The sequence below is a fragment of the Microtus ochrogaster genome, chromosome 6 (genome assembly GCF_000317375.1).
Source record: "Microtus ochrogaster isolate Prairie Vole_2 chromosome 6, MicOch1.0, whole genome shotgun sequence".
Classification (NCBI taxonomy): domain Eukaryota; kingdom Metazoa; phylum Chordata; class Mammalia; order Rodentia; family Cricetidae; genus Microtus; species Microtus ochrogaster.
Window position 1 is genome coordinate 73,201,920 of NC_022013.1, and position 20,287 is coordinate 73,222,206.

The 20,287-nt window shown below is 40.3% G+C and overlaps 1 protein-coding gene across 1 annotated transcript in view; it reads right to left on the minus strand.

Annotated features, from left to right (window-relative positions):
* Spata17 (spermatogenesis associated 17) overlaps positions 1-20,287 on the minus strand; it is a 173,717-nt gene that overhangs the window by 62,825 nt on the left and 90,605 nt on the right. The window contains 1 exon segment of the mRNA XM_005348848.3: positions 3,102-3,308. Coding sequence (XP_005348905.1) covers positions 3,102-3,308 — 207 coding nt within the window.

A 20,287-nucleotide genomic window follows, 5' to 3' on the forward strand; every position in this document is an offset into this window, starting at 1 on the left:
AACTTGACAGATGCTGACGCTTCTTTGCCACAGCTTCTGTTAGCCACATTTAAGAGCTCAGGCATATGCTGTTCCATTTGTTCCTGAAGTGACACAAGTTAATATATTTTGGAAATAACTTCAAATTTTAGATATTTTCATTGTTATCACTTTAACCAACAATTCCTGGAATGTTGGCCATATAAAGCTCAATCTGATCCTATGAAAATCAAACACATTTCTGTTCTACAGTCAATGTGACTACATAGTTATCCTTTATCTCAAAGTGTTTATCCAAGTTTAATAATGAAGATTTTAACTTAGTAGAGTTGTCCCAGACATTCAAGAAATCATCATCCAAATCCTAAATGCTGTGTCCACACATTGGCATCTGGGCAGTCTTAAACATCCTCAATGTACAGACCCTTTTATTATTGAATAAAAGAAACGTTGCTCAGCCAATGAATACACAACAATCCTGCTGTGCATAAAAAGAAAGACACGAGGAGAGAGGGAAGGGAGGACACAAAAGAAGAAACAAGATTAACAAAAAGAGAAGAAAGGAAGAATGTTAAATATGAAAGAAGAAAGGAGGTGAGAAAGAGCATGGGCAGTGTGTGCAGATGAAGAGAAGGCTGCGGGGTAAAGGGGAGAAGGAAAAAGGAAAGAAAAGAAAATGACAAGAAATTAAATGAGAGAAAAGCAAGAAAAGAGACTAGAAGTGAGAAGGGAACAGAATGTATATACTAGCAGAGGAATACTGTTGTAAGATGTGTTACGTTTGTTTATGCTGTGGAACGTTTGTTTTAATGATGCAAAGCTGTGTTGCATTCTTTTATGTTGGATTTGTTTAACTCTGTGAAGCTGTGATTCTTTGTCTGTCTAAAACACCTGATGGTCTAAAAAGAGCTGAATGGCCAGTAGCAAGGCAGGAGAAAGGACAGGTGGGGCTGGGAAACAGAATAAATAGAAAGGGAAAAGTAAAGACAGGAAGAGAGAACAAGTAGCAAGAAAAAAGGGGGGGGGCAAACCACCCAGCTACACAACCAGCAACGGAGGGAGAAAGAAAGAAAAGGTGTACAGAAATAGAGAAAGGTAAAATCCCAGGTAATTTAAGAAAGTTGGCTAGAAACAAGCCAAGGTACGGCCAGACATTTATAAGAATGAGACTCCATGTGTGATTTGGGGGGTGAGTGAGTTCTGAGTTCCCCCAAACAACAAAGAGCTAAGAGATAAACAAAAACAGGTTCCCTCTAAAATGTCATAAAACTAACAGCTAATAGTACGTATTTTGTTAGCAGGCTTGAGAGGAAAATATTCAAATAAAGGCAATTGAGGGTGTGATTAGAGAGAACAGAAATACATCACAGATAATTATAGCAATGTAGGAAGTTCTAACACAGTAGGATGCAAGGGATCTGACTATGAGGCCCACCAGGTATCCGGCATGGAAAGTCTTGAAGGTCTCCAATAGGCCCTGCTTCAGGCTCTTCGCTGTTCTGGGTGGTCTCCTGTCCTTGGATGGAAACAGGCCTACTCGTCTTCAATAGACAGAACAGGGCAAAGGACCTGGGATCTTAATTCTGGCTTCTGTATTGAAAGCTTCTCCCCTTCTCCAGGATGGTTCCCTTTGAAGGAAGCCAGCATCCATGCTGTGGGGCAACTTTGTGAGTTGACAATGTGAGGAAGGACAACATGGCAGCAGCTAGCCTTGTGGATGATGGAACTGAGCAAGAGGATCTCTTTGCCTTCCTCTCCTTACAGCTAATCCAAACCTTCAGAGGAAGCCACAGCCTGGTTGAGCCCTGACAGCACTCATGAGAAAACTAGATACAGAGGCACTACCCTAGGAATGCTATGGAAGGCAAATGCATTTTTGGTTTAAACCTTTCTGTTTTCTCTTTCTGGTAACTGATGCTCACGGGTGGATGTACAGAAGCAAGCCTGTGGAGGGAGCCAGTGTGCAGAGGGTTACCCTTCAGAGTCAAACCCAACCCAGCTGCCGACTGACGCTAGCCACAGGCAGCTGCCATCTGCAGTTGAAATACTGAAGGGTTCACAGAGTTGTCCCTTCTGGGACAATGGGGCTTTTAGGATCATGACAAATATCCTTCCCTGTCTAAAAGTCTATCCTCCAGCCCAGAAAGGGCTTTTCCTACCTAATTCTATCACAATCCAGATACAGGCATGATTTCCTATCTGTCTGTGCTGTGAGTCTTTGGGGTGTCTCCAAATCTCAAACTGGCACTTTTTAAATGATTCAAATGGAAGTCATATTTCAAATGGTACATATAATATGGGCATCATCTGAGGATAGGTTATGTTAAGTCTGTTGCATAGCACTAAACATATTTCCAGCAGTAATGGATTATAGCAGGTGCTACTGTAACAATTCATGTAAAACAGCCCAGCATTGGTGCAATGACCTGTATTCTCAACCCACACTCAGCAGGATGTATAACACATCCTACTTTTTTGGCAACAAGGTTAGCATGACATATTTCATATTTAAAGTTAAGCCTTTATAAAGAAAGAACTTTTGTTTCATAAAACAAAGCAATTTTAATCATACAACACCATGGAAAGAGTAAAAACACTTGTCACGGGACAAAAAAAAAACCCAAAAAACTAAAACACTTGCAAGTAGTGTGTAGTCAAAAACATGTTATCAAGTTTGCAAGGTATTTTTTAAGTAGCTAACATAAAAGTGATCATGCCTTTTGAGCCATGGATGGATAAAGATTTGGGCACACACATGTGATGGAAATATATATATATACATATATATATATATATATATATATATATATATATATATATATATATATATACACACACACACACACATATATACTATGACACGTGAAATAGGCCATGATGGGACACAGGAGAAGAGAAATTGAGGGCATTTTTGAAGAGCCGGAGGTTGGCAAGAAGGAGTTGTCTGTGAGTGACAATAATGGTCAGGCAGCGGTGTTAACGAGCCTGATGCAATAGAAAAGTATGCTGGGAGATGACGACATTAACAAATATCATTATGCATATACTATACCACAGTAAGAGGCTAGGAGGAGAGCGAGGGTAAGAAATTAATGACAGATTCACGCGGGGTCGCTTGGTACCTGGCACCGCTTCCTGTCGATAGGTGGCAGACTTGCCGACTGCGGGAAGGAGCGGGCACTGGTGCAGGCCAGCCAGCTGCTGAGGCTGCGGTGGGACCTGGTCTTCGTTGCAGTGGCTGGTTGGTGCATTAACGGCTTTACCTTCTGTAACCGCAGCTCCCAAGGGTCAGGCTCTTTTCGGAAGGGTGAATTGTATATACCTGGAACCTAAAGAAGAACAGCTCTTAATTTTAATATGAAGTTAAACTGTCGTGCATGTAAGGGAGAAACAGTTGAAACTTCAACTTTGCTGCTTAATCAGGGCTGGGCTTATCAGAGGGGAATTGAGGGAATACTGACCCTTTGGATCCAGTTTAGACCAATAATCTTAGAGAGCTTTAGGATTGCAGAGTAAATATGGTTTTAAAACTCAGTCTGAAATTGTATTTGAGGAAAAATAACAGTGGGATCTTAAGCCATCCATTTTGTATTCTTGGCAGATAAGCTTCAAAGTCTACCTGTAAGCCGTGCCATCTTTTACGTGAAGGCAAATGTGCAATGTGTGAATGAGTTTGATGGTGTTAACTCTGAGTCCTGTATCTGCACGTCACACCCATACGGGACGCTCACTGCACTCAACGGGACATCAGGTGTCCTGCTTCTGCGGTGTCATGTTGGCCTTGCTGCTCCGTGATGGCTCTGTCACACACTGCACAGAAAAGTGGCCTGGGCCCAGCATCTGCTGGGTTGTAGAGGCTGCACACATGACACGTGACGAAAGTGATGTTCAAGTGCAGCAGATGTCCGTTTTCTAGAAACCTCTTGTTATTCAAATCACAAACTGTATAGAACCTTACTTGATATAAATATATTTTGGTAGTATTAGATTTCCATAGAAGCATAATAAAAATACGTGTGCATATCTATACATGTGCATGTATAAATACCCTTCATGCAAATTCACATATGTAGGGAAAAGTAAAAAGTTTCAAGGATGGCATGATTGGTGGCTCTGTAGACACAAAACTATATAAAGAATTTATTAAATGGTTCTGTTATTGATAAAAAATAGACTTTTATGCTGCAATTAATCCATAAACATCTCTGATCTTATATTACTTTGGCACAGGTGAAGTCCCATGGTAGTACTAGGTAGAATAGCTGTCTTTAGAAAATTGTTCAGGAAAAGTTTGACATCTCTAATGAACACTTCAGCAAGAGTTGGCTCCTATCCTACACCCACCCCAGGCCTGACCCAATTCTTCCTTTCTAACTTGGAGGTACCACTCTGCTCCACCATCATCCATCACATAAGTTGCTATTTCAGAGTTATCTTTGTGTCTCAGTTTTCCTCAGCAAGCAAGTGGAGTGCATGGCAGTTCTTAGGTATTTCGGCAACCTCAAAATCTATCAAGATGCAAGGTACGCAGTAGACACTAAGTGACTCTAAACATTCAACTGCTCAGAAAAGTGCATCAGTCCGGCAACCCCAGCTTTCCAAAGCAGCGAAAGCACATGAGACCAAAGGGAATTCGAGATGCGACCCTTTTCTACCACACATTGTTCATATTTACTTTCAAGGAACCGTGATTAGACCTACTTGGGTCACCTCAAATCCAACTTTTCTACTTTTCAATTAAGGACTGAATTTATTGTACATAAAATAAAGCTAACACAAACACATGTCTAAAACTATTTTCAAATTGTTTCTTCTTTGATATTTACTCCTTAATATGAGTGAGACTATATTTTAGAATGAGTTGTTTTTTAAGTTACAGAAAGTAATTTAGTGTAAGGGTAACACACTTTTGTTATTATAGAAAACAAAGTGGATGGATACATGAAAGAAACAAATGGCAGTGAAGGAACATATACATATGTGTATGTATGTATGTCTACAGTAGCTTTAGTGAAGGAACATATATCCCACAACAGACATGTGATACACACATGTGTACATATGTCTATAGGAGCTTTAGTGAAGGAACATATAGACATGTATACATATGTCTATAGGAGCTTCAGTGAAGGAACATATATACACATGTGTAGGCATGTCTATAGGAGCTTTAGTGGCCACTCAGCTGAAGGCAAGTCTTCAGATGGTTTTTAGAATGCTTTTCTAGATCAAGAATGTACTGAGGATGAGGGAGAAGAACAAATGTTAGATTAAAAAGATGACTTCGACATAAAATAACCATGTCATTTGCTCTCTGAAAAAAAATACAAGATAATAAATACCATTTTGGATGGTGGCAGTCTAATTGGAAATCTGTTAATTTACTTTACTGCCCAAATTTCCACGACCTTATAGATTAAGTTGTGAGATTCATACAACTGAGCAAAGGTTGTAATTTACCATTTAGACTCTCGTTGGCCTGAACAGCTGCTAGCATCTGTATTAACTTTGCCCCGTTAGGAATCTTGATCTCCTCGTGCATCTGCACGCACGTGTATACATAGGCAAGATGGGAAATGCAAATAGCCTGAGAGACATGATAGCTTTCTTAAATTAGACTTTGCAACTATATAGAGACCTCCTCATGTGTATTCTCTTTGCAATTTAAATCAAATATAGATAGAAAATATATTTTAATTGAATTTCAAATGTATCATTTAAAATCTTCAAGGTGTCAGTATTTTAGAAATTACTACGATCGCTAACTTACCTCAGGAAAAGCAGTCTGGCCCTCCTGGACCCCCCACAGCAAGCAAATATCTATTTAATGCCATAGTCACCATTTAATTATTATTTCTTTAAGTAAGTAATGCTTAAAAATATATGACTGTCTCAATTGCCACATTCCATATCTGAAAGCTGGTTAAGAAGAATGTTTCCTGCGAGACACAGAAGACTCAGTAACCCCAAAGGGACAAGGGCATATTTTCTACTTTCCCCATTTCTCACAGCCTAGAAGGGCCACTGCCATGCTAGCTTTGGGGACTTCATTTTCAGCAATAATTTCCTAGAGTGACCAACACTATGGGGAAATCTGTGCTAACTGTTTGAAAAAAGAGAAAGAAAAAGAAAAAGCCTAACCCTGAGTTATTTGCAGTTCTGTCATGCTAACACTCAACTCAATAAGGCCTAGGAGCTCTCAGGAGGCGACTCTGCTAATAGCTTCCCACTGACCTCTTCGCAACAGGCCCGGCTGCTGACTGGTGGCCCAGTGGTGAAGACAGCAAATGAGGTGTGAAAGCTGATTTTTTTAAAGGCTATGATTCTGAGTGGTCAAAAAAAAAAAAAGGCAATGAGTTATATAATAGATATATATTTGTCCTGAATTTCCCCCTTCAGACCGTCCATCATGGGAACTTAAGCATGACCTAGAATATTAATTATGTCAGGTTGAGCAATGAGCAAATGTACCATTTGTTAGCCAGTCACCCTTAGCCTTACATTAATATTTTGAACTATTCCATATTTCTAACAATCTATCAGCAGGCTCCTTTCTCCTCAGTCTTTATTCTGAAGCTGGAGTGCTGGATGAGAGCGTATTTTTAGGTGTTGCGGATTTGAAAGCAAAGGACAGACATGCTCACATGGAGCGTTGCAGTCTCAGGATGTTCAGAACGTGTGCGATGCGGCTCCCTCCCACGGACCTTTGTGGCCGGGGTGCCTGAGGGATGCTGCAGTCGACTTCTTCTTCTTTCTTTGTTGCTGGGGGTTCCTCTCAGAACGCATTTGTCGAGTGAAGAGACTATGAAACTGAATGCGGACACCTTGGATTCCCACACCAGTTACTGATGTTTCCTGGTAGGTTTTGCCATCTAACACAGAGTCAGAGCCCAGACTTGGAAGCTGCTTACCCTGGGAGTGAACAGGTTAGTTCAGAGACGTCACCTTTTCCTTTTAGGAAACAGAAATCGCTCCAGTCACTCAGCAAACAGAAGCCATGGATTATTACAAAGGGACAAAATCTAAAAGCATTTTCAGGTGTCTTGATTTAAAAATCTGTGAACACAGCGAGAGGTCCCCATTTCTCACAGGTGCCTACCTGAAGTATGCCTGTGCACTAAATTGTAAGCAGATACAGTTAGAAACAGGACATTAAGGAAAGGCAATAGCAAAGGGCTTTGAGGACTGGAAAAGTAAAAGTGGGCCAGAGAACTGAGTGAAATATTTGCCACTGCCATTGAGTTGCCTGCTGAACCGACAACGGCGACACACTCCATCATAGCTATCGGATGTCCTTGTGCTGGGGGATTTGCTAAACCCCACTCAGTAAGTAATTGCCCTGCTGTTAGGAGACAGTGTTGCCATGCTGCCGTAGCCCGGCGTTTAGGAGACAGCTGGACGGCTGCTCCTGCTGAGGACCGGGAGGTAGCATGGCCATTTCTCTGCTGTTGCAGCTGTATTCCTCCCGCATCTCAGGCTGCACTCAGCGCTGGGCATTCACTGACGTCTATGTGATACGAACCTACTGATGTAAAGTGCATAAAATCACATAAAAAGCTAACCCCTGCTAACCACACACACTTGCTGTTTTACTTCAGCTAAGAGAGTTTTGGAGCCCGGGTAGTCTCAATTGCTGCGTGAAACAGTAGAAATCTTTACGACTCTTGTCTTATTTTTAAAAGCATTATTTGCTTAAAACTCAGAAGCCCGGCATATTTCACACAGGTTTCCTTTGGTGGCTGCTTGTCACTATAGCCCTGAGCTGGTCACTGTAGCCCTGAGCTGGAGCACTTGCTTACTGCACATCAGGTACTACCATGTTCTGTCCTCAGCCCCACTGCCACACAGAGAGCGCAGAACTAAACAGGAAAGAAGAGAAGGGAAGAAAGGGGAAGCCTGGAGAGGAGAGAAAAAAAGAGGAATTGTAAAAGGTTTCCATCAAGTTACAGTGAAGCCCTGTGAAGCAGTCTGTAGAAGTCACCATTACCTCCTGAAGGGGCTTCTTGCAAGACTTCTAGGATCTTAAACTGGGCAGGGTGGCATACAGGTGCTATTTTCCACTGGCAGGTGACTTGTGTGTTCACTTGGTGGCCATTCCCTGAGAAACTCAGTGCTGCTGCTACTGGGAGCAGTAGACCTGCATCCAGCTGCGCAGGAGAAGACCCCAGTGTCCCTCAGGGCTCAGCAAGCCTGGGGAAGACCCCAGCGGCCCTCAGGGCTTGGCATGTATGGAGAAAACTCCAGTGGTCTTGGCATGTATGGAGAAGAGCCTAGCAGCCCTTAGGACTTGGCATGGCTGGAGAAGATCCCAGTGGCCCTTAGGACTCAGCAAGCCTGGAGAAGACCCTGGTGGCCTCGTCATCTATGGAGAAGAGCCTAGCAGCCTTTAGGACTTGACATGGCTGGAGATCTCTAGGGCCATCAGAGCTTTGGTGCAAGGAGAGGTAGAAATGCAGAGCCCCCCCCCCCCCCCCACGAAGCATCCTCTAGATGCTATGTTGTGTCTGTTTTATTCTGGAGAAATTTTTGTTTTTTTTTTTTCATGTTTCTTAGAGAGGAAGAAACAAAGGTTTGGTGTCATTTTATTCTTACATGATCAAAGAGAAATATTTTTACGTAACCGCCATTACCAAGTAAAAGATGTGCATTTTTAGAGGTGAATTTGCTATTTCTGTTAATATTATAAATGAAAACATTTCATGTGAATGCTGATGAGAAGGAAAAGATTTAAACACAATATTCCCTAATGCCAGCTAAAGTCAGTAACTACAGACCACCGGCCAACCTGCTCAATCTAAGGTGTGCACAGAGATGGACAATGCCCTTCATATCAGAGGCATTAAGAGAAAGGGAAGTCTGACTTTTCATGACATACGGTTACATTCCATAGCTGAGGCACACATCTTCTGGGGCCTGTTATCAAAGATATAGAACGTGTTGTGGGAACTGAATCTGTGTAGCAAGAATACCTGCATTTGTTCTAAAGCTAGGTAGCATTTTCTAATAAAAAATGGGAGAAAGGCATTGAGACCAAGAGAATAACTGAAGAAATCAGGGAGGGGGAGACCTGGGGAAACAGTCAGCGGACATTGAGTCTGCCACTGTGGGATGAGGCTACTGCCAAAAATGATCTTCAGAATGTTGAGCATCATCTCTTATCTCTTCAAGCTCTCTCCCCCATGTGGCTATTTCGGGAACACATAAATGTGTCTCCTAGTCTAACCTCACTTTCCTGTCAATCCTGTCATCCTAGCGAGGGGGAAAGCACACACTCTCCATTCTTCTACTTTTCCTGCTGTGTTCCCTCCCTCCCTCCTTGCCTCTCTACCCTGCTTATACCTCTCTTTTGTACATACACCTTCTCTCTCTCTCTCTCTCTCTCTCTCTCTCTCTCTCTCCTTCCCTGGGTCAGGGAACAGAGGGTTTCAGTCCAGCATGCAAAAGGTGCTCCCGCCCAGGTATGCTCCTGTTACCCTCCCCTTGAAAGCCAGCCTAGCAATGGAAGCTTCTATCCGTTCCCTACTTCCTTCTCAATGCATTGCCATGGGGCTGTTCTTGCTTTACTATGAGATCAGTGCACCGTGATGGGGCTGTTCCTGCTTTACTATGAGGTCAGTACATTGCAATGGGGTTGTTCCTGCTTTACTATGAGGTCAGTGCACTGTGATGGGGGCTGTTCCCTTTGCTTTACTATGAACTCAGTGCACTGCAATGGGGCTGTTCCTGCTTTACTATGAGGTCAGTACATTGCAATGGGGTTGTTCTTGCTTTACTATGAGGTCAGTACATTGCGATGGGGTTGTTCTTGCTTTACTTTGAGGTTAGTACATTGCAATGGGGTTGTTCTCCTTGCTTTACTATGAGGAGAAGAATGGAACACACAGAATCAGTCATTACTGACAGAGTCCAGAAGGTATAAAGCAGATCCATCCCATCTTTCTCTAATTGGCTGTGAACTTAAACAGGGAAAGGTGCTCGTGATTAGGCCCTGACATCTGTCTTTCTCCTCTGAGCCCGTCTCTATCCCTATTCGTCCATCCCAGGCCTTTGGTGAAGATCTTGTCTCCTTCCTGTCATCAAATGCACTGGCATTGCAGATAGTGCTGTATATACTAATAAATGGTCCATTTTTTTTGTCATTTGGAACATAACAAGCCACCTTTTTCACTAACGTGAACATTATTAATCAAAAGAACTATTAGTAGCTAATTTGAGAGTAAGATGCCAAAGTCATAGTTTTTTATTACTTTTTTTAAAATATCAATCACATGCAATATTGAATAAACTTTTTCTGGACAGCAGAGGTAAAAAATAATTCGATGACAATCACACATTTACTTCTCTCTAGAGGCTCTTTCTGAGAAGACAAATACATTGCCAAAAACCTGTCCCTATGGGTCCAGAAACCTATGCTTGCCATCTGGGAAGACCCCACACATCAAACTTTTCTCCCTTGCCCCCACTGAGCATGTTTGAAGACACTGGTAACTAGTTCCACAATGCAGAGAAGGCAGTGGTGTGGAGTGTACTATCCAGTTCTTGCTTTCAAGCAACAGCGGCATTAGAGTGTGCTTTCCACTGCCCAGGAGCACACCCTTGAGGTGGGCCCTTTCTCTGTACCATGCAATCCATTAGGAAAGAGTGGTTTTGAAAACAACTAGATCAGAGTGTGAATTTCAGGTTCACTCTGCCTGGTGTATGACCTGGCTTGATTTGGCCTGTCTAGAATCTCACTGGTGTTAGCCTCCTCTCCATCTGTTATTTACATACAAGATTTGTCCTTTACAAGAATAAACTGGTGCAAATACAGATATTACCTTCAAATATTGAATAATCTTGTTATGTTTTTTTAATTAAAAGAAGAAATACTATGCGATTAGATTAGGAATAAAACCTAAACTACTTGTTTTGAATCTAAAAATATTGCAAGTCAGAGTTAGGATAAAGAGTACAATATGCTAGGGCCTACATGGAATATCAGTACCAGGAGATAGAGACATTTTAGGATCAATGCAAGTTCAAGGCCAGTCAGGCCACACAAGGAGACCCTGACTCATAAAACAGCAAAAAAGGGGAGGTTTTATGTTCCCCTTTATGGGTTCACCTACACTATAAGGAGGTAGGTGTAACTCCAATAATGAAGGTAAGTGTTACATTAAAGTGTAAAACAAGGAGGGAAATTTGCCTTAATAGATTAGGGGAACTCAGCAATTTGAATGTTCATGCAGTAGTTGACAGGGTTCCTGATTTTTTTTAGTATAGTTATGTAAATATACATCCAGTACAATTAACTGAGTCATTTTAATGATATAAGACCCACAGATACTAAGGACATTGTTAGTGTTAGAGCATGTTATTGGTATGAAAGAAACCCTGGGTTCAGTCTCCAGTATTGAAAGATATGTGTTATGTATGTAACACATTTGTGTGTAATAAATAAATACCTTTTATTATAAATAATAAATACCTTTTAGCTATGATCAAGTGTAAAGCATATATTTTAATAATTCAGAGTTTTTGATATACCCATGTACATATATATGCTTTCATAGCAAATGAAGGACAAACTTGAATACATTTAAAAGAAAAATAGTAAAAAATATGTAACAGTTTTGGCTTCATTTGCTGAGGCGTGAGAGGGTTGGTCAGTTCAGTATGTTCGGGACAAAGCTAAAAATAATGATGAATTGGGTACACGTTTATGTTGGGTTTAGTTAGTTATATTTACATAAAGTTTTTTTTTGTATTAAAGATTTCTGTCTCTTTCCTGCCACCACCTCCCATTTCCCTCCCCCTCCCCCAATCAAGTCCCCCTCCCTCATCAACCCAAAGAGCAATCAGGGTTCCCTGCCCTGTGGGAAGTCCAAGGACCACCCACCTCCATCCAGATCTAGTAAGGTGAGCATCCAAACTGCCTAGGCTCCCACAAAGCCAGTGCGTGCAGTAGGATCAAAAACCCATTGCCATTGATCTTGAGTTCTCAGTAGTCCTCATTGTCCGCTTTGTTCAGCGAGTCCGGTTTTATTCCAGGCTTTTTCAAACTCAGACCAGCTGGCCTTGGTGTGTTCCCAATAGAACATCCCCATTGTCCTCAGTGTGTGGGTGCACCCCTCGCAGTCCTGAGTTCCTTGCTCGTGCTCTCTCTCCTTCTGCTCCTGATTTAGACCATGAGATTTCTGCTCGGTGCTCCAATGTGGGTCTCTGTCTCTGTCTCCTTTCATCGCCTGATGAAGGTTAATATTCAGGAGGATGCCTATATGTTTTTCTTTGGGTTCTCCTTATTTAGCTTCTTTAGGATCACTAATTATAGGCTCAATGTCCTTTGTTTATGGCTAGAAACCAAATATGAGTGAGTACATCCCATGTTCCTCTTTTTGGGTCTGGCTTATCTCACTCAGGATAGTGTTTTCTATTTCCATCCATTTGCATGCAAAATTCACGAAGTCCTTGTTTTTTACTGCTGAGTAGTACTCTAATATGTATATATTCTATACTTTCTTCATCCATTCTTCCATTGAAGGGCATCTAGGTTGTTTCCAGGTTCTGGCTATTACAAACAATGCTGCTATGAACATAGTAGAGATTAGGGATACAAGTTTTGTTGTTTTTTAAATATTCTTGAATCTTCACAGAGCAGTAGCTCCCAGTAATAGCATACCCCTCACTGTAGAGATTAAGCCAGGAGAGAAGGCGCCCTGTAAGGCCGCACTGAAATATGGCCCATGCACTGCAACCTACATGACCTCAAGCTACTCTGGAAAATTATTCCAATAGCCATATAAATCGTAAGGACAAAATTTAATTCTTAAGATTTTCTATCTAAAACTGAGAAATCCCTTCTTAAAGAGATCTCCCTTCAAAAATTTGTGTTAGCACACATATTTAATCTCAGCACTCAGGAGGCAGAGGCAGGCAGATCTCTGTGACTTGGAGGTCAACCTAGTCCAATAGTGAGTTCCATGCAAGCCAGGGCTGCATACTGAGACCCAAGAACCCTTTCTCAAGAAAAAAGGAGAAAAAAAGAAAGAAAAGGATTCCAAGTCATAATAGATATAATACATCATGCAACCTTTCCATAGGAATAAAATCTTAGATTAATATTGCTAGAGGAGTGTAGAAATAGGAGCGGCGGGGCTGCGTCCCGGCACCCGGCCGCCCACATGGCTAGCTCTACCCGAAATAATTACACGGACACTGTGTTCATTTAATCACCGCTTGGCCCTTTAGCTCTAGCCCTTACTGGCTAATTCTGATATCCCGATCAACCCATCTCTAATAATCTGTGAGCACCGGTCTTAGTGAGCACCGGTCTTACCGGGAGTGTATCTTCCCAGGAGCGGGGAGCATGGCGTCTCTCTGAGGCATCTGCTCCCGAGAGCAGAGCTGTGGAGTCTGACCTCACTTCCTCTTCCTCCCAGCATTCTGCTCTGTTTACTCCTCCCTCCTGTTTTAACCTATCAGGGCAAGCAGCTTCTTTATTTAATTAACCAATGACCTTCCTCCATCACTTCCCCTTTTTCTGTTTAAACAAAAAAAGGAAGGCTTCAACTTTAACATAGCAAAATTACATATAACAAAACAGTTATTAAGCAAGAATTACCATTACAATATTTATATCTACCTTATCTTTTATCATAACAATGGAAAACTATAACTAACCATTCTTCAAGTTTATCAAAGACTCCAGAAGAATATAATATTACTTAAGTAAACAAGAAATCCAAAACTCTAGAAATGACAGAGACATCTCGCTGCCTGGACAGTCACCCAAAGTTCCTCTGTACCATTGGGGCATCCATCTTCGGCCTTCAGGCCCATGGTATCCAGCAGACATTTCCATAAAGCAGGAAAATTCAAAGTCAGTTCAGTCACTATCTGTTGTGTCCTGCAGAATGTCTCACAGACTCTTTCATGAATCAGGAACCCCGAAAGATCATCTCACCTTAGGCAAGTTCAGTAGTCCTCTCTCTGTGGGTTCTCTGTGTCCAGTTTATGCAATAGTCCAGACAAGAGCAGTTTCTTGCCCAAATGGCTATCAAACTCCATAAGGATCCTCTTTGATGCCCATCTTCTTCTTGAAGTAGATTGGTGCTGCCAGGAGCAGAGTGTCTCATTGTCATGAAAAGTCCCAAGTTATTAAAACATTTAAAATGACATATTCTATAATCTTTGAAAGATATGAAGAATGCCTATCTAAGATATATCTATGCACATCTAGAAAATCTTAACTAACATGACTACAAACTTGACTATTATGATTATCTATTAACAAGCTTACATTTTAAGTGAACTACATAATCACAATATCTTAATAGCAGAAATATGCATATACATATAACAAAATTGACCTTAAATCTCTATCAATAAAGCAAAATCCACACCAATACAAATTATTCATATCTATATCAGAGGAGAGAATGAGTAATTCTCTTGTCGCTTTGGAAAGAATAACAAAATTATTGTCAAAACATAGAGAACAAATATTATAGAGTTTGGTCAAGCAGTTAATCAAAGCAGTTATATTTGAGACTGTGAGTAGTTGATCTCTGTTGGACTTTTAATATTTTCTATGAACTGGAAATGGTACATCATTATAATAATTTCTTCCTTCTTTCCCATTCCTCTATCTCTTCTTTCTCCCTTCTTCTTCCTCCTCCTTTCCTCCCCTCCCTTCTCCTCCTCCCTACTCCTTGCTTCCTCTGTTGACTTTTCATTACAAAATAGAGAAATTGAAACTAATGCCTAAAGGGTGGGAAGCAAGGGCTTTCCCACTGATCTAAATCTCAAGAAAAAATGTATTCATTTGGTTGCACTGAGAATTATATTATCTAGAACTGCAGCTCTGGAGGTCCCAGTCTATGACCTTGAAGGACACCAGCACTCACCTGCACCTGCCACTCTTCCACAAACACATAATTTAAACATCAATAAAATAAATTTAAAGAGTGGTTCCATAGCAGGATTCTATTTTTAATCACAAAAAGGAAAGTTTTATAATGTCTTCCTAAAGAATTCATTTAAAAATTGCTTTTTAGCATTGTATGTTGAAAAAGAAATTACATGTATATGTATGTAGGTTTTGTGGGTGCATCTAAGGTAGTTTCTTAAGTTTCTGTTCCTCTTCAGTGGCTTCTGATTTTCATTTTGCTTCTGTCCACATTTTTGCCTGAATTTCTTAGATGTATCTGGTAATCAAGACAAGGGGAATAGAGCAGAGAAGGGACTAATTTGGTGACAATGTTTTTTCCCACTTAATTCTCTCTACATAATGAAAATTGAGGATAATAATTCTCCTTTTTCATGTATTACAATACAATGAAAAGTATCTATACCCCGCAGGAGGGAGGAGGTAAAATAGAAAAGCTAATGCTGAGTTCGTTCTCCCACTAGTTCAGTCTTTGGTCTTTCCTAAGAGAGAGCAGCGAAGGTGAGGGATGATGATTGGCTGCCATCCTGGAACGGACTGCTCAGTGGGATGCAGAGTGAATGGCCAGGCACCAAGGCCTTCTTGAACTATGCATCCAGGGGTCAGAGGTCAGGTCTTTATCTTCTGCATAGTCTTCATGAAAGAATAAATAAAAGGGGGAAAATGCCCAGATGACATTTTGGTTAATGTTGTTGAGGTAATTGCTGCTTCACAGAACATGGTAAAGATAAATATATGGAAACAGATAAATATGATCAATCAGAGTTTGCACATGGAATTTCTGTAGCTGCCTATGCATGGCTTTGCTATAATTTTCCATCAAGGTTCTAGCTGTTTTCTATGAATGTCCATGGGCTGTTGGGCGCATTTCTGTAAGCATTGCCATGCCCTTCAGTAGGAAAATAGTCAGGTGATGGAGCACTTATCTCCCTGCAAGGATCTCTGGATCCTCCGAAACGAGGATGGAGTGCCCCATGTGTGGAGTTCACTTAGTCATATGCGGGGCACTGATTCAGCTTCCAGTGCCTGAGCCTGAGTTCTCCAGAGAACTACAACATCATCGATTTCTTTAAGCTAGAGTACACCTGTGAACAGATGCATCTTTAAATTTTCAACCTTCTTTTGGAAGAAGGGTCTGGAATGGCAGCCTTACCAATCAGTCTCTTAGGGAGCTTAATTCAGGAGACTTTCTGTGATTTCAAGAACAGTCTGGGTGACATAGTAAGTTAGGGGACGCCCTAGGATATGTATGCAGTGAGATACTGTATCCGCAAGCCCCAGGAAGTCATTGCTGGAACCACGCATTTATCGATCTGTCCTGACTCTCAGCGCTCGTCAACTCCTGTAAAACTTTGCCTTATCAAAAGGACAGACCATGAAAGCATTTAGAATCCGTAGCTGGGAATATATGATTCAGAAAGCAAATATAAGACGTACACAATGGAATGGAGCTAATAACTCAGCTTGAGTGGTGGTGAGCCCTCCAAAATGACTGACAGTTTTCTCCTGAGTATCTGACCCACTTTCATTTTGGTGCCATAAATACTTATTTCATTGCCCAGATAGATGCATCCCATGGATTCCTTAAGCTCTTTAACATACTGAGTTCCCTTCCCACCAACCCTATGTCTTCCACATCTTTATACTCTGAGCTTGTTCTCAGACTTCCGTACAGACCTTTCTCCCACTTCCTCTTATGAACTATTAGCAATCTATCAATTTTTGCCAATCTACACTAATAAGGACAGCTGACCAGTTAATGTATTTCATTGATAAAGTAGTTTAATAGGAGGCAGGTAAACATCTTTGACAGTAGAGGAGTGGGAAGGGTCAGTGTGGGTGGGAAGCTGCTAGAAGTTGCCCTCTTTGCAGGGAGAACAGGACTCAATGGCCAGAATAGAGCTAGCAGTAAGAAGTAACCAGCTTCATCCGTGTGTAAAGAGATCCTTTGGGTGAGCTTTTCTTGAATAGAATGTCAGGTTGTGACGGCACGGCCACACAGAGGAGCAAAGGAAGGAAAGACTGATAGCGGAGGGTTGTCAATGGTTACGCTGAAAAGGAAGGATTGTTTTAAATATATTTTTATTAATTCTTTGGAAATTTTATATACACATACAATGTATCTTGATCATATTCACCCCCAACTCCTCCACAAATCGTCCCAGTTACTTCAACACCCTTCCCATTTTTGTGTCCTCGTATTTTCTTTTTAAACTATTTTTAATAATCCGTCAGGTTCAGTCTGTGCTGCCATAATACTCATGGTTGTGGGCTACCAAGAGGACCATGGTTGACCAATTAGGGTGCCACACCCTTAAAGCTGACTGTCCATCCTCAGCAGCCATCTGCTGTCCATAGCTCCTCAGTCAGGAGCAGGGTCTGTGAGACCCTCTCCCCTCCACACTAGAATGCTGACTGGCTTGACTTGTGCAGGTCTAGTGTAGGCCACCACAGTGCTCTGATGTCATGAAGGCAGTGGCTTTGTCGTGTCCAGAGGACACTGCCTCCTTCCAGTCCTGCCTGACCTCTGGCTCTCACAGTCCTTCAGCTGGCTGATTCAATGTCCCCTGAGCCTTTGGGAAAGGAGTGTGATACAGACATCCAATTTATGGCTGAGGACTCCACAGATGTCATAAGTTTATGCATTAACTGTCATCAGCCGCATAAAGAAACCTCTCTGAAGACCTGAGGGCTGTGCTAATCTGTGGGTATACAGGGATTTTATCAAAAAGCAAGTATGGACCTTGGGAGGCTTACAAACTTCAAATGGAAATGAAATAATGGTAGTTTTGAAAGATTAATCTGACAATATAAATATATTGAGATAAAGAACAAAAGACTTAACTAAAAATAATTTTAAAGAATTCTGTCATTGCTTAGAATTCAGGGGATGGGTATGCAAACACTGTCTTGGACAGACAATGAAATCAAAGGAAGTAGAACACACAGAAAGAAAAAAAGGCACAACATGAAAATACAGCAAAGAGAAAAGGTGTAACCAAGAAACCACAAGGAGCCAAACTCTTCCTGATGTGAACGAAGTGGCCTCTGGGAAAGGACCAACAGGCACAAAAGTGTGCTGCAGCCACTAATGGCGACCTTCACCATCATTGCTCCTGAGTTTCCCTGTGACAGCTGGGTGCTCATCCTAAGGACCCTGTTTACTGAGAAGCCTGTCCAAATATAGCATTCCCAAGTTCATGAGACATCTTCCCCAGATGCACGCACACCACTACACAAGCAGACAATGGCACATGCACTCAGATAGACTGCCCTCTTTCCATGGCTCCATTGCAAGACAGAGGTGCAAACCAGAAACTAAATCCTTAATGTACTCAGACTGAGAACTTTTCCGCTCGCTGTCCTCAGAAGACAGCGTGGGAGGTACACAATTGAGAAAAATTAAATGTTTCTAATTAAAATTTCACCTCATAAGCTTTATCTTGGAAATATGCTTCCCATTTAACAGACTACCAGTTAATTATGACTAGGTCAAGTCTAAGTTTTAATTAAGATATAGTCCCTTTTCATATAAATCTAATTTGGATGGTTTTGAGAAAAAGATGACTGTACACATTTTATTTTTTCAAATATTCAAATATATCGAATTATAATTTGTCAATATTGATCACCACAAAGGGTCTTTTTGAAAAAAATCACAAGACCGAAAAGAATTACTTTTGTACCCATATGAAAATTGTCAGTATAAGGAAAACCATCAAAAAGAACCATGCAGATAACATAAAAACTATTTCTATGATACACTTCCATTTGAATGTGTGTTAACTATCAAATGCCAGAAAAAGTATGCAGTTACACTGATATTTATCCTTATTGTGTTTATCCTTTCCTATGATCATATTAACAACTTCCACTTATCAATTAATTACTGCTATGGATAATTCAATATAGTGATGTTCATTTCAAAGCACCAGCTCTTGAAATTTGGATCTTGAGTTTTACATGCACCCCTGTGACTGCTGATCCTCAGGAAGCAATGTTTTCCTTTAGGGAATACAACAACAGGCCTTTGCATACATCTACCAGTAGATGGAGCAGACAGCATAATTTATTACAAAGAACAAGGGCAACGGAAGGAAAATCAGTTTCTCTGGAATAAAACAAATCTGTAAATGAGATTTTCTTCAAAGGAAATGTGCCCTGTATGTGCTAGATTTGGTTTGACTGGTTACTGAATCAAAATGAATTAACTTTATTAAATAATCAATCTTTGCAGAAAGATAAATTAAATTTACAAATGGGAGGCATTGCTTGCATTTTACTTTATTCAAATCAACTAAAATTAGCTTTCCTTTCAAAAATTTTTTTACAGGGACAAAGACTTTTTGATGTGTTCACTTAGTAAGGACGCTAAACACAACCCTGCTTTACAGGTGGCGGGTGCATAGCGAATAGTATTTTCTAGGGAATATAATTGACTAATCCTGTTATGTCTGTAGCAACAAATTAACCTTATTACTACTAGTAAATGGTGATTGATTATTTATGCAAATAAGTTGCCATGTTCATCTTTCTGATTGAAATAAACATATAAAAAAGGTGCTTTACTATAACTTGAACTTTTTAATTAATAAAGCCCCGAGGGGGTCTATTAATTCACTCATTGCAATATTAGTTATTTACTCATGTAACTCCTATCAGAACAAACATATTTGCTTGAATAAAGATGAGATAACAATAAAAATTATAAATAGCTTCTAAAACTATTTAAAAATGTACATTATATTCATGCTAAAATAGGCTTAAAATTAAGTTGAAATTTTAAATTGCATCAGCAAATATCAATATAACAGCATAATCAGTCTAAAGTTAATTCACTAAATAATATTATACATATCTGAATTAACAAACACAATTTTGCCCTTAAAAATTCTTCAATGTGGGGAGGGGGAGAGGGGTAGGGGAGTAGGGGGAGGGAGCGATGTGTGTGAGGAGGGGGAGGGAAATGGGAAACGGGGAGGAGGCGGAAATTTTTTTTTTCAACAACTAAAAAAAAAAAATGAAAAAATTCTTCAATGTTTTTAAAGCATTATTTATTATAGTAGGTTCAATATTATTTTAAAGCATTATTTATTATACCTACTAACTATAGGAATTTAATTCTATAATTAATATATACAATGAATATTAATATTATTATTACTAGATTATTGGAACTTCCAATAAACTATGTTCTCCTTTAAAAATGTTACAGGGTTTCTTTTTTTTAATTTTCTTTTTTTTAAGTTGAAAGTGCATTTAATACACTTAATTTATTTTTTCTTTTTTTAAATTTATTTATTTATTAAAGCACTTTTTTTAATTTTCTTTTTTTTAAGTTGAAAGTGCATTTAATACACTTAATTTATTTTTTCTTTTTTT